Source organism: Polyodon spathula, chromosome 45, assembly GCF_017654505.1.
Source record: "Polyodon spathula isolate WHYD16114869_AA chromosome 45, ASM1765450v1, whole genome shotgun sequence".
Classification (NCBI taxonomy): Eukaryota; Metazoa; Chordata; class Actinopteri; order Acipenseriformes; family Polyodontidae; genus Polyodon; species Polyodon spathula.
The window spans coordinates 2,194,371-2,208,408 of record NC_054578.1 but is presented as its reverse complement, the minus strand read 5'-3'; the positions used below and the strand labels follow the sequence as shown (position 1 = coordinate 2,208,408).

Below are 14,038 nucleotides of genomic sequence, written 5' to 3'. Positions count from 1 at the left end.
CTCTCTCTCTCTCTCTCTCTTCTCTCTCCCCTCTCCCTCTCTCTCTGTCTTTCCTCTCTCTCTCTCTCTCTCTTCTCTCTCATCTTTCTCTCTCCTCTCTATCTCTCTCTCCTCTCTCTATTCTCTCTCTCCTCTCCTCTATCTCCTCTCTCTTCTCATCTCTCTCTCCTCTTTCCTCTCTCTCTATCCTCTCTCTCTTCTCTCCTCTCTCTCTATCCTCTCTCCTCTCTCTCCTCTCCCCCCCTCTCTCTCTCTCCTCCCCTCCTCTCTCTCTCTCTCTCTCTCTCTCTTCCCCTCTTCTCCTCCTCTCTCCTCTCTCACTCTTCTCTCCTCATTCCTCTCCTTTCTATCTGTCTTCTCCTCTCTCCTCTCCTTCTCTTCTCTTCTCTTCTCTTCTCTTCTCTCTCCGAGTCTCTCTCTCTCTCTCTCTCATTCTGTTCATTTATTTATTAATCCAGTTTCTCACCCGGATCGCCGGCTCCTTTGAACTCGCTGCCATGTTTTCAACCGGCTCCAAATTCTAACTTCCGCCCTCCCCCGACACGTGATCCGTGACATCGCCCCGCCGTCACGGCCTTTCACTGAGTAACAGTTTGACAGGGGCCACGCCGTGTTATTATATTATTATTATTATTTTTTTCGTGTTCAGCTAGGCAGAAAAGGGCGAAAAGAAAGGAAAGGAAACAAGAGTAAGTGTTATTTCCTAATTGCTTATGCCTCAAAAGTATAGAAAATGACTATTATTCTCCACAAACTTTGCTTTTGTGACCAGGACAGTGATATTTCAAAATATCACTATTTCCAATGAGAAAACGGGCAAATGTGTGTCTTTTCGTTCACATAAAAGTCAGAAAAAAAACAACACATGAATCCAAATTAAAATGTATTTATAATAAAGTAATAAAAAAATGACAATTACTGTAAATACTTACAAATAGATTTAGAAGTGAAGTAGTTTTTTCGAGGGATTTACGATATTTTTTTGTTCATTTAATACTGTAGTTAACAATGTTACAACCAGCAAGGATGGCCTCCTCTCGCTTGTAAACTTTCTTATGTTCTTATCATCCAGTTAAGCAGAATCTATAAGGAAGCTTGTAAAAAAAAAACACTGACTCACTCCTTGACGTAGAGCTGTGATTTAATAATTAACATTGAGATGCATTTCTATATACAATAAAATAGAAATAAATATATTTGCAAGCAATACACGCACACACTTAAATACGAATGAATAAATATTGCAGAGTGAAAACACAGTCATTAGGACCCAATTAAATTTATGGTCCACCCTGAGTTTGCATTGCTGGTAAACTGCATCATATCCTAGTCTCATAAACGCGATAACGAAACAAAGGTAACGTCATGGGAAAAAAAAAACAGCACAGTGCAATCAAGCATTGAGCACAGGGAAGCATTGTAAAGCACAGAGAGGTCTGGTAAAGCATAGGGAAGCATTGTAAAGCACAGAGAGGTCTGGTAAAGCACAGGGAAGCATTGTAAAGCACAGAGAGGTCTGGTTTTGTGGTTTAACGCACAGGGAAGCAGCATGGGTAACGCACAGAGGAAGGTAGCACAGGGAAGCATTGTAAAAGCACCCCAGAGAGAGTTGGGGTAAAGCACAGGTAAGCATTGTAAAGCACATAGAGGTCTGGTAAAGCATAGGGAAGCATTGTAAAGCACAGAGAGGTCTGTTAGATCATAGGGAAGCATTGTAAAGCACAGGGAAAGCACAGGGAAAGCATTGTAAAGCACAAAGAGGTCTGGTAAAGCACAGGGAAGCATTGTAAAGCACAGAGAGGTCTGGTAAAGCATAGGGAAGCATTGTAAAGCACAGAGAGGTCTGGTAAAGCACAGGGAAGCATTGTAAAGCACAGAGAGGTAAGGTGAAGCATAGGGAGCCATGGTAACGTTTAGAAGAGGTTGGTAACAGCATCGGGGGAAGCATTGTAATAAAGCACAGAACGAGGGTCTGGTTTAAAGCATAGATAGATAGATTAGATCGATAGATGTAGATAGAGACTAGCGATAGATAGATAGATAGATAGATAGGATATGAGTTACATTAGAGTTTCTTTTAGAGATGTGGCCACAACAAGTGTCCCGTTGACCTTTGCAGATATATAGCCTCTTTGTGTTTTCTTCCATAGGAAAAACGGCATAATAGGAAAACTGTACCCTATGTCGCCAATCTTGGCCTCCAGGCTCTTAATAGCTTGCAATACGAGCTGAGGCCCGTCAGAGTCAGGCAATAGGAAACTGTACCCTATGTCGGCCATCTTGGCTCCAGGCTCTACATAGCCCCCAATACCCCAGCTGCGTCCCCAAACAAACCCCCCCCCCCCCCCCCCCCCCCCCCCCCCCATATTAATTGCAATAGAGGAAGAGGAAGACTGGAGAAGTGCCTGCAGGAAACTGCACCCTGCGTCCGCCATGTTGGCTCCAATTTCTCCATAGCTTCCAATCAGGCAGCCGGCTCCGTGGCTGAGCCACAATGGCGCCAGTTTCCTAACCCTGTTCAGCTCGGCTCGGTTCGGCTCGGCTCAGCTCAACTCCAGCAGAACGAGTTTCAACTCAAGAACCTGGACGCCCTGGCAGCCATCCCGGCTCCAATTTCTCCATAGTTTCCAAACGGCCAGCCGGCTCCGTGTTTGAGCCACAATGGCGTCAGTTGCCTATTTCTTGCTGATGAAACTGGGGTTCAGCAGGCCGGCCTCCCAGGACATCCCGAAGGGATCCTCGGAATCCAGGTCCAAGCCGGGCGCGATTAACCCCTGCAGCGCCAGGGCCTCGAATTCTCCAGCCTGGGGCTGAGGAGGGAGCAGGCTGAGGACTGGGAGGAACTTGGAGAGAGGGGGGAGCCGCGTCCCGGGGGAGTGGTGCCGGTGGCGCACGGCGCCGAGGGAGACGACTGCGGAGTGTCGCGCCGACAGGAAGATGCTGTATCCGTCCGGCAGCAGCAGCTCCTGGAAGCTGCAGTCCGACTCCCTGTAGCGCCGCTGAAACAGAGAGAGAGATCCCTCCCGTCAGCTTGAGCCCTGCCGGGACTACAGCTCCCAGCGTGCCTCTGCTCCCGCTGCCGTGGTGAGGCATGCTGGGAGCTGTAGTTCTTTAGACTTGCGGCCCTCTATTACAATACATCATGGAAATGGTACAGCCCTGGCTAGGACTACAGCTCCCAGCATGCCTCTGCGCCCCCCCACCCCCATCCCCCTGCCATGGTGAAGCATGCTGGGAGCTGTAGTTCTTTAGACTTATGGCCCTCTATTACGATACATCATGTGAATGGTACAGCCCTGGCTAGGACTACAGCTCCCAGCACGCCTCTGCACCCAGTGGACGTGGCGAGGGCTGCTGGGAGCTGTAGTCCTTTAAGCTTGTGGACCTCTATTACGATAGGTCATGTGATTGGTACAGCCCTGGCTAGGACTACAGCTCCCAGCATGTCTCTGCTCCCGCGGCAGTGGTGAGGGATCCTGGGAGCTGTAGTTCTTTAGGCAATGTTGTCGTTGTACTCACAGCTCCATGCAGTCTGCCGCTGTGGTCCATGCAGAGGTACTGCGCTGAACTCAGCCCTCGGATCACGGTGACTCCGGGCTGCACAGATCTGATCTCAAGCAGAGCTGCAGAGACAGGAGAGCAGGACAGCGGTCAGCGCTTTCAAACCAGATCTTAAAACAAAAAGGTTATCTAATATTCACAAAAAAAAAAAAAAAAAAAATCTAAGACCACATTGATACACACAGTGACACAAAACACACACTAACACACTGACACACAGACACAAACACAAACTTGACAGTTACACTTTGATACATATTCACACACACAGTCTGGATTATAAGTGTGACACACATGTGACACACACTGACACACACACACACACACACACACAGACACACACACACACACACACTGACACACACACACACACACACTCACACACATACACACACATATACACACACACACACACACACACACACTGACACACACACACACACACACACACACACACACACACACACACACACACACACACACACACACACACACACACACACAGACACACACACACACACACACACACACTGACACACACACACACACACACACACACAGACACACACAAACACACACACACACACACACTGACACACAGACAGACAGACACACTGGAACTGTGTAGTTTCACACAATCGGACACAGCAGATGCCAGGATCGGGCCTTTTTTGTGAAATATAAACACAGGAAGTGACAGGACAGTGTGTCAGTGTACGGTGTGTGTACACCCCACCAGACAAACGTTGAACTCGAGATTTAATTCAGGACTCGCTCAAAGCTGAGTCGTTAGCATCAACGCCTCGACCAGACGTGATACTAGATAGGCCTTAAACGCCTTAAAAATATAAACAAGACAGACAGACAGACGGGTGTAAGGACAGACAGACACCCCCAGAAGTCTCCTGACCCACGAAAACCAAACGCCTGCGTCCGGTCCACAGCGGCGGCAGCAATCAAACGCCTTGGTGACTGAACACGGAAAGGAACCGCGTCCTTGTGCAAACGCTCCAGACAGCTTTGCATACCCTAAACAAACAGCCCCATGCTATCAGCCTACTAAACGCGATAAGGAATTGTTTTGTTGTTTTGGTTTTTTTCCCCCCAAAGTCAATCTAGAAGTTCCTGTTAGTTTGCAATAGAATTTTGTTTTTCTTCAAAATCCATTTTCGTGCACTGTGATGTCACCGAGCGTGGCCGAACCCAGCTGGTGCTATTTTTAGCGAAGCTGTCTGAAATGTGTCTCTTTCCAAACTCCACATCTAGGAGCTGTGTAGTGAATGGAGGTGCAGGACAGACAGGGGAGATTCAGAGAGTTATTCTAGGAGCTGTGTAGTGAATGGAGGTGCGGGACAGACAGGGGAGATTCAGAGAGTTATTCTAGGAGCTGTGTAGTGAATGGAGGTGCAGGACAGACAGGGGAGATTCAGAGAGTTATTCTAGGAGCTGTGTAGTGAATGGAGGTGCGGGACAGACAGGGGAGATTCAGAGAGTTATTCTAGGAGCTGTGTAGTGAATGGAGGTGCAGGACAGACAGGGGAGATTCAGAGAGTTATTCTAGGAGCTGTGTAGTGAATGGAGGTGCGGGACAGACAGGGGAGATTCAGAGAGTTATTCTAGGAGCTGTGTAGTGAATGGAGGTGCGGGGCAGACAGGGGAGATTCAGAGAGTTATTCTAGGAGCTGTGTAGTGAATGGAGGTGCGGGACAGACAGGGGAGATTCAGAGAGTTATTCTAGGAGCTGTGTAGTGAATGGAGGTGCAGGACAGACAGGGGAGATTCAGAGAGTTATTCTAGGAGCTGTGTAGTGAATGGAGGTGCGGGACAGACAGGGGAGATTCAGAGAGTTATTCTAGGAGCTGTGTAGTGAATGGAGGTGCGGGACAGGCAGGGGAGATTCAGAGAGTTATTCTAGGAGCTGTGTAGTGAATGGAGGTGCAGGACAGACAGGGGAGATTCAGAGAGTTATTCTAGGAGCTGTGTAGTGAATGGAGGTGCAGGACAGACAGGGGAGACGCAGATAGGGTTGCTGTGAATTGGGGTTTTCTGCCAGGACCACTGGGATACGAGCGGCTCTTACTGTAAGCGTTCTGCTCCGCCGATCCGCTGACGCTGCCCTCCGGGTCGATCTGCAGGTGCAGAGCGGTCCTCTCGTTAGCGGTGTAGAGGTGCCTCAGCCGCACCTGGTCTCCGTGCAGCAGGAGCGGACTGGAGTCCCTTCGGAGGCGCAGTGGAGAGGCGCCGGAGCCGGGCAGGGTCATGAGGAACAACGCGGTCACGGAGCCCAAGACGCGGAGAGCGGCTCCTCCTTTCAAGCGCGGCTCAGTCCGGCTGCTTTCCAAAAACAGGGGCATCTCTCTCCTCTCTCTCTCTCTCCCCACTCTCATTCTCACTCCTCTCTCCTCTCCTCTCCCTCTCTCCGAACAACCGGTAAACGGAGACAACTTTCTGATGGTTTGGACAGAAAATTAATTCTAAAACTTCTCGTAGACAGTTCTCCATCTCTCTCCTCTCATCTCTCTCTCGTCGTCTCCCTATCTCTTAGTATACTATCCTCCTTGATATCCTCCTCTACATCCCCTCTCCCTCTTCTCTCTCTCAGTGAACTGTCTGATGGTTGTGACTTTTATGTTATAGCACTCTGTTAACATTTCACAAGTAATTCGAAGTTTAAGAATTTCTGTTAGCATAGCTGATCGTACAAATTCGCTATATGTATTGTAACAAAAAATAATATTATATATATATATATATATATAATATATATTTATATGATATAGATATATATATTATAGATTATTAACACCCCCACCCCCCCCCCCCCCCCCCCCCCCACCCCCCCCCCCCCACCAATTGTCGGTGTCTTATTATATTGCTATAATTCGTTTAACAGCAAAAGATTGAAAATTTAACGTCTATATATAATGTACAATATTAAATATTTGCTATAAATGTAATATTATGTAAAATATCTATTATATTAAAACTAAAATAATATATTAAGGAATACGAATATATTATTATTAATAAATTATTATTAATATAAATTAATCTTCAAGTAAAGTTAAAGTTTAAGCGTTAACAATCTCCGTAAGACGTTTTTCTTTCCAAATCACTCAATAAATCAATAAATCGATAAATACGCAAATAAACGGAATCGACGCAACAGATAAATCTAATTGGCAAAAAAAAAAAAAAAAATTAAACATCCAACGCAAAGTTCAGGTTATTCCGGTAAGAGCTGAAGACAGATTGTAATTCTTATTAAACGCGCATTTAGAAAATTGCACTCAGTTTTCTTTCAAAAGAACTCAATAAACTCAAAGTTAATATCGAGAGAGTCGGTAAATACGCAAAAAATAACGGAGATCGACGCAAGAGAAAGACTAGAGCTTCTTTTGGCAAAAAAAAAAAAAAAAAAAAAACTAAACGAACGTTTTCACTAAAGAGAGAAAGAGGTTTGCATCAAACATAAACAAACCCATTTATAAATCTTATTAACGCTAAAACGCACTCTTGAGATTATCAGGAAATAATTATCTTAATAAATACGGCTTTTTTTTCAGTTATATCGCGGCAGCGCGTCTGTCCCTTTCTCTCCTCTCTCTCTCCTCTCTCTCCTCTCTCTCTCTCTCTCATTTCTCTCCTCTCTCTCCCTCTCTCTCTCTCTCTCTCTCTCCTCCTCCTCTCTCCTCTCCTCTCTCTCTCCTCTCCTCTCTCCTTCTCTCTTCTCTCTCTCGCTCTCTCTCCTCTCTGTCTCTTTCTCTCTCCTCTCTCCCCTCTCTCTCCTCTCCTCTCTCTCTCTCAGCGATCGCTCCTCTACAGTAACGACGAAGAAGAATCTCTAGAGCTCTCGCTCTCTCCCCTCCCTCTCTCTCTCTCTCTCTCTCTTCTCTCTTCTCTCTCTCTCTCTCTTTCTCTCTCTCCCTCTCTCTCTCTCCTCCCTCCATCTCAATCGCCTCTATCTAACTGATATACGAGCCGAGCGAGATCTTAGATCTGCTCCTTCTGGCAGCTCCGTCTTCCTCTCTTCCTCTTTCCTCTCTTTCATGTCCTCGTCCTCTCCCTTCTCTATCTCTCGCTCTCACTCACTCTTTCTTCTATCTCGCTGTCCTCTCGCTATTTATCTTCTCTCTCTCTATCTCTATCTCTCTCTCTCTCTCTCCTGTAAGGATTCAGCGAGCTCTCTCAGCTCTAATTTCCTAGTCCGCTAACGTCTCTCTCCTCTCCTCTCTCTCTCTCTCACTCCTCACTCTCCCCTCTCTCTCTCCCTCTCTCTCTCTTTCTCTCTCCTCTCCTCTCCTCTCTCTCTCTCTTTCTCTATCGGTTTATATCTCCTCTGTCCATGTAAATCCATCCGTAAGATCTCAAAGCTCGCTTTTCACGGGCGAGTTTTTTTGTGAATGAATCGCGCGTCATCCTCTTACCCGCGCTGTTTCGTTTAGTAGTAAGTCATTCATTCATTCATAAAAATAAAAACAAACCACAATAAGCGTGCGTTAACTTAGCAAATCTATACAGTTTGAACTGACTTTTGATTATAAGTTATACTAACACCCACGACTCCTGTGTGAGTCACACACCCTGCTTGTGCTCTATTACACTGCGCAATGCTTCCCTGTGCTTTACCAGACCTCTCTGTGCTTTACAATGCTTCCCTGTGCTTTACAATGCTTTACCAGACCTCTCTGTGCTTACAATGCTTCCCTGTGCTTTACAACCTCTCTGTGCTTTACAATGCTTCCCTGTGCTTTACCAGACCTCTCTGTGCTTTACAATGCTTCCCTGTGCTTTACCAGACCTCTCTGTGCTTTACAATGCTTCCCTGTGCTTTACCAGACCTCTCTGTGCTTTACAATGCTTCCCTGTGCTTTAGACCTCTCTGTGCTTTACAACGCATTCTTTACCAGACCTCTATGCTTTACCAGACCTCTCTGCTTTACAATGCTTCACTATGCTTTAACAATCTCTAAATGAATATGCGACACAAGATGGTCTGTGCTTTACAATGCTCCCGAAGGACACGATGACGACAGACTTGGATGTCTACAAGAATGCTTCTCTTGCGAAAGCTTTACGGAAAGCATGGTTGTGCTTTACAATGCTTACTGTGCTTTACAATGCTTGCCTATGCTTTACCAGACCTCTCTGTGCTTTACAATGCTTCCCTGTGCTTTACCAGACCTCTCTGTGCTTTACAATGCTTCCCTGTGCTTTACCAGACCTCTCTGTGCTTTACAATGCTTCCCTGTGCTTTACCTACTATCGTGGCTACAGAGTAGAGTTTAGTTACACTTCTGCAGCTGCTGTGGGTTTACTGTGCTGTATGGTTTATTACTGTGCTGTGGGTGTGGGGGGGTTTAATTTGTTTCCTGTCTTTTGTAATCAGAAAATTCTCATTTGAATAAGCTTTCCAGATAACGAGAATGACTTACACTGACTAACTGATAGTGAAGAAATCAAGAGAGATCCTGTTACTGATACCATCTGAACACAGAGACAGCAAGAACAAGAATAGAGATCTCTGGCAAAGCACAGGGAAGCATTGTAAAGCACAGAGAGGTCTGGCAAAGCACAGGGAAGCATTGTAAAGCACAGAGAGGTCTGGTAAAGCAGAAGGAAGCATTGCGAAGCACAGAGAGAGAGAGTAAAGAGAGAGAAGCATGTAAAGCACAGAGAGGTATAGAGTGACGTAACTGATCCCTCAATGACGAAAGAATCGACTAGGAGAGATATCCTGTTACTAATCTAGGTTGAACACTGCAGAGGCCAGTACACTCACGCACAAGCAATAGAGAGCGGTATGCCATTAGCAGAATGGAAGCATTGTAAAGCACAGAGAGGTCTGGTAAAGCACAGGGAAGCATTGTAAAGCACAGAGAGGGCCAATGGTAAAGAAAGAGAAAGGAGAGAGAGATGACAATAGAGCGAGAGACGAGAGAGAGAGGAGAGACAGAGTGAGAGAGAGAGAGAGAGACTATAGGCTCCTCAGAGAGAGAGAGAGACTATGTTCAATCTCTACTCACAGACGCACTCATCAAGTCAGGCAGGTAATTAAACTATGCTTTTCGTTGTCTCCAATCAGTGCAAGTCAGGGCAGGTCACTCAACACACGCTTTTCGTTTTCACAACTCAAAAGTCAGCGCAATGCTCGCCCCTAAAAGATCTTCGTTTTCTCAATACCAGAAAACAGCAGTCCAGCGCACAGGCCTATAATAGCCGTTTGGTGCAAACAATGAGATAACAGCACCCTTCCACCTTCCGCGGCTTTCCATTGGCTGTTGCGTCCGAGAAAGCAAACCACTGGAGAGAGACCTGGAGCAGATGGCTTCTACACTTTCATTTATTACCAATCACCAAGCACACAGATTGCATTTAGAAACGCTTTCAAATAAACTACAAATCGATGATCATGCATTACCACTGAGGGGCAAATGGGAGCACAAGCCATAGGGCCAGCCTGCAATGTCCACAGCACAAGCATAGGGCAGCTCAAGGGGATGCCATTGGTAGAATGAGACCACAGTGTGTGCGATCTTCAATGGCAATGCAGACACACAGGGACAGGCAGACACACAGACAGGGGATCTGCAATGGCAATGCAATAATGGTTGTGCATTACACTGAGGGGCAATGGCAGCACAAGCATAGGGCGGCTGCAATGGGATGCCATTGGTAGAATGACTGGACCACAGTGTGCTAACTATACCCTCAATGATCTTCAATGGCAATGCAGACACACAGCATTTAGGGGCTCTGCAATGGCAATGCAATAATGGTTGTCGTATTACACTGAGGGGCAATGGGAGCACAAGCATAGGGCAGCTGCAATGGGATGCCATTGGTAGAATGAGACCACAGTGTGCTAACTATCCCCTCAATGATCTTCAATGGCAATGCAGACACACAGTGCAGGGGCTCTGCAATGGCAATGCAATAATGGTTGTGTATTACACTGAGGGGCAATGGCAGCACAAGCATAGGGCAGCTGCAATGGGATGCCATTGGTAGAATGAGACCACAGTGTGCTAACTATACCCCTCAATGATCTTCAATGGCAATGCAGACACACAGGCAGGGGCTCTGCAATGGCAATGCAATAATGGTTGTGTATTACACTGAGGGGCAATGGCAGCACAAGCATAGGGCAGCTGCAATGGGATGCCATTGGTAGAATGAGACCACAGTGTGCTAACTATCCCCTCAATGATCTTCAATGGCAATGCAGACACACAGACAGACAGGGCGTCTCGCACTGGCAATGCAAAAGGTTGTGTATTACACTGAGGGGCAGACGGCAGCAGCAACAAGCATAAGGGGCAGCGCAATGGATGACATTGGCTCGAATGAGACCACAGTGCTGTGCCTAACTATCCCCTCAATGCCATCTTCAAATGGCAATGCACAGACCGACACAGGCCAGGGGCCTCTGCAATGGAGCAATGACAATATAAGTGGTTGGTGCATATTACACTGAGGGGGCAATGGCCCAGAACAAAGCATAGGGCAGAAACTGCAATGGAGAATGTGCCATTGGGTCTAGAATGAGACCACAGTGTGCTAGATTAGTCCTCCTCAATGCCATCGTCCATGGCAATTTGCAGACACACAGACAGGGGGGGGCCTCTTGCATTGTGGCAATGCAATACAGAGCTGATCTGGGAGGAAATGAGGTTTGCAAACACGCCATAGATTGAAAACAGAGCATATGAGAAGAAATAAGAACATAATAATAATAATAATAATAATAATAATAATAATAATCAGCATAAAAAAAATAATAATAAGGATCCAGCGCTGCTATTTATTGGACCATATTTTACAAAATCGAGACATGAAAACTATTGTCTAAATTTGACGTTACTTACACTAAAAACAGTGGGAGCAAAACAAAGAGAGAGAAATTTTTAAGAGGAGAGGATGAGAGGGAAACAGAGGACGGAGGAGAGGAGCAGAAGAGAGGAGAGGAGAGAGAGAGAGAGAGGAGAAAGAGGAGAGGGGAGGGGGAGAGGAAAGGAGAGAGGAGAGGGGAGGGGAGAGGGGAGGGGGGAGAGGTGAGAGGGGAGGGTCAGTTAGCGTATTTCGTGCTTCCTGTCATATTCCGTGTCTTCACTCATCTCTTCCTTGCCGTCCTCTCCTCCATCCCTCTCTTTCTCCTCCTCTCCTCCCTCGCTGGTCTCTCCATCCTTCTTCATGTCAGGAGTCTGAGAAGAGAAGACGCAATGAGAAAGTCACCTCCCCTCTGAAGAGGTAAAACCACTGAGCTGCAGCAAGCTGCAATCTCACCCCGACGGCCCCCGGCTGGGACAAGACCCGCAGCGACGCGGCCAGCAGGGTCTGAGAGGAAGGAAGGGGGTCACACACCCTGTACCCTAAAAGAGTCCGCAGGGGGGTTCAGAGCAGCGTCGCCCGTCCCGGGGTTCAGATGCCAGGGCACACACCCTGTACCGTAAAAAGAGTCCGGCAGGGTGGCGGTTCAGAGCCGTTGACAGCCGCGGTTCACCGTGCCCGGGGCGTCAGATGCACCAATGATTTTAAATAATGCAGCTCTCGTTTTCCCTTCCTATTGCGCACAATTTGACATGCTGAGTCCTGCGTCTCTCCCTGCGCTGGAGTCTCCGATTAGGCTCTCTGAGAGTCTGCGCGCTCTGCGCCTCCCTCTCCGTCTCCTCGCGCTCCTGCTATCCCTCGTCTCCTCCTCCTCTCCTCCTCCCTCCTCTCTCCCTCTCTCTCTCCTCTCTCCTCTCTCCTCTCTCTCCTTCCTCCTCTCCTCTCCCCTCTTCTCCTCTCCTCTCTCCTCTCCTCTCTCTCTCTCTCCTCTCCTCTCCTCTCCTCTCTCTCTCTATCTCCTCTCTCCTCTCTCTATCTCCTCTCTCCTTCTCTACTCTCTCTCCTCTACTTCTATCTTTCTCTCTCCCCTCTCTCCTCCCTCCTCTCTCTCCTCTCCTCACTCACACCCTCTCCTCTCTCTCCTCTCTCTCACTCACACTCTCCTCTCTCTCCTCTCTCGAGTCCTCTCCCCTGCATCCACCTACTTCTCCTCTTCTCTCTCCTCCTCCTCTTATCTCTCTCCTCTCCTCTCTCTCTCTCTCTCTCTCCTCTCACCTCGTACTCCTCTGTTGGTAGAGGGGAGTACCCTGGCAGATGGAAGCCTCTCTCTCTGGCTCTCTCCTCCGCTGGCCGGGGTGAAGCCTGGCGCTGGAGTTTGAGGGTGTCCAGCTGCTCGAGTTCACACCGCTGGGCATCGATGAGGGCCAGCTCATCCCGGGACAGGTAATCCACGATCCCGGCACCGAAAGAGTCCCCCACAACGTTGATCGAGGTGCGCATCCTGTCTCTGAGAGAGAAGGGAGAGAGAGAGATTGGAGCTAGACACACACACACAAGCGCACGCGCACAGGTCACACTCTCTCTCTCTCTCTCCACCCAACCGTCCAGGGTGCGATTGTGTAGGCGTGTATGTCTGGGTGTGAGGTCGTGACCCTGGGACCGTCGGATTCACTCGACCGGTCTCGAGGCGGCACTCTGCACCGTCTCCATCTTCCCTCCATGTTCAGGGCCGGGTGACTCGAGGAATTGTTGACTAATTTACTCCTCTGTTGGTGAGCGGAGTGTTATTGTAGATTAGGTGACTTGGGACTTCCACAAGAGCATGCTTAATCGACTGAGAGAGATGTACCTCCCCCATCGAGTTCACAAGATGGGACCTGAAGAGGGCATTGCTCGAAAACGGGGGAGAGGTAATTCACTATCAATATAGACGACTGTGTCTCCACACAAGTTGAGAGAGGGGTGATCCCGTCCTGAGGGGCTGAGCTGAGAGATTGACCGACACTAGCACAAACACTCAAACACACGCGCACACACACACACAGACTCACAGCAGCCAGTCCACTGCGATGAGGAGGCTGATGTCTTGGGTTGGCAGTCCCACTGCTGTCAGGATCAGCAGCATAGTGACCAGTCCAGCACTGGGAATGCTGGCAGCTCCAACGCTGGCCAGAGTCGCCGTGAGACTGGGAGAGAGAGGAGGGAGGTGAGCCAGCCACACTGAGCACCTTAACAACTGATTAAAGAATAGATAACCACAATAATTACAATGAGCAATGCATTGCACGAATAAGAATTCATCACAATATAGAGCTGTCTCTTTTAATGGAGGGGGTGAGGGGGGTCTGTGCTGCTACAGAACTAGCGCCCGCTCTCTCTGCTGTGCACAGACTACAAAGCCAGAGCCAAGGGCGGAACCCCAAAGAAAACAGAAGCTCTCAAAATAATAATAATAAATAATAATAATAATATAAAGAAGCACCCAATAATAATAAATAAGTAATAATGTGGGGTGTGTCAGCATTTGGGTGGTGTGTGTGTGTGTGTGTTTGGGGGTCCATGTGTGTGTGTGTGTGTGTGTGTGTGTGTGTGTGTGTGTGTTTGGGGGTCCCTGTGTGTGTGTGTGTGTGTGTGTGTGTGTGTGTTT

The 14,038-nt window shown here is 47.8% G+C and overlaps 3 protein-coding genes across 3 annotated transcripts in view; 1 reads left to right on the top strand and 2 right to left on the bottom strand.

Moving 5' to 3' along the window:
- snrnp70 (small nuclear ribonucleoprotein 70 (U1)) overlaps positions 1-2,624 on the top strand; it is a 10,749-nt gene extending 8,125 nt beyond the window's left edge. The window contains exon 8 of the mRNA XM_041237559.1: positions 2,458-2,624. Coding sequence (XP_041093493.1) covers positions 2,458-2,624 — 167 coding nt within the window. The remainder of the gene's footprint in view (positions 1-2,457) is intronic.
- LOC121305988 (fibroblast growth factor 21-like) lies at positions 2,415-5,829 on the bottom strand. The gene is made up of 3 exons (XM_041237715.1): positions 5,642-5,829; positions 3,520-3,623; positions 2,415-2,999 (listed from the first exon to the last, which is right to left on the bottom strand). Exons 1-3 carry the CDS (start codon positions 5,820-5,822, stop codon positions 2,676-2,678), a joined length of 609 nt encoding a protein of 202 aa, XP_041093649.1. The 5' UTR covers positions 5,823-5,829; the 3' UTR covers positions 2,415-2,675.
- Positions 5,830-11,566: 5,737 nt separating this feature from the next.
- LOC121306004 (excitatory amino acid transporter 2-like) overlaps positions 11,567-14,038 on the bottom strand; it is a 7,578-nt gene continuing 5,106 nt past the window's right edge. Inside the window, exons 10-12 of the mRNA XM_041237740.1 lie at positions 13,443-13,577; positions 12,667-12,898; positions 11,567-11,765 (exon numbers count right to left, since the gene is read on the bottom strand). Coding sequence (XP_041093674.1) covers positions 11,634-11,765; positions 12,667-12,898; positions 13,443-13,577 — 499 coding nt within the window. The 3' untranslated portion in view covers positions 11,567-11,633. The remainder of the gene's footprint in view (positions 11,766-12,666; positions 12,899-13,442; positions 13,578-14,038) is intronic.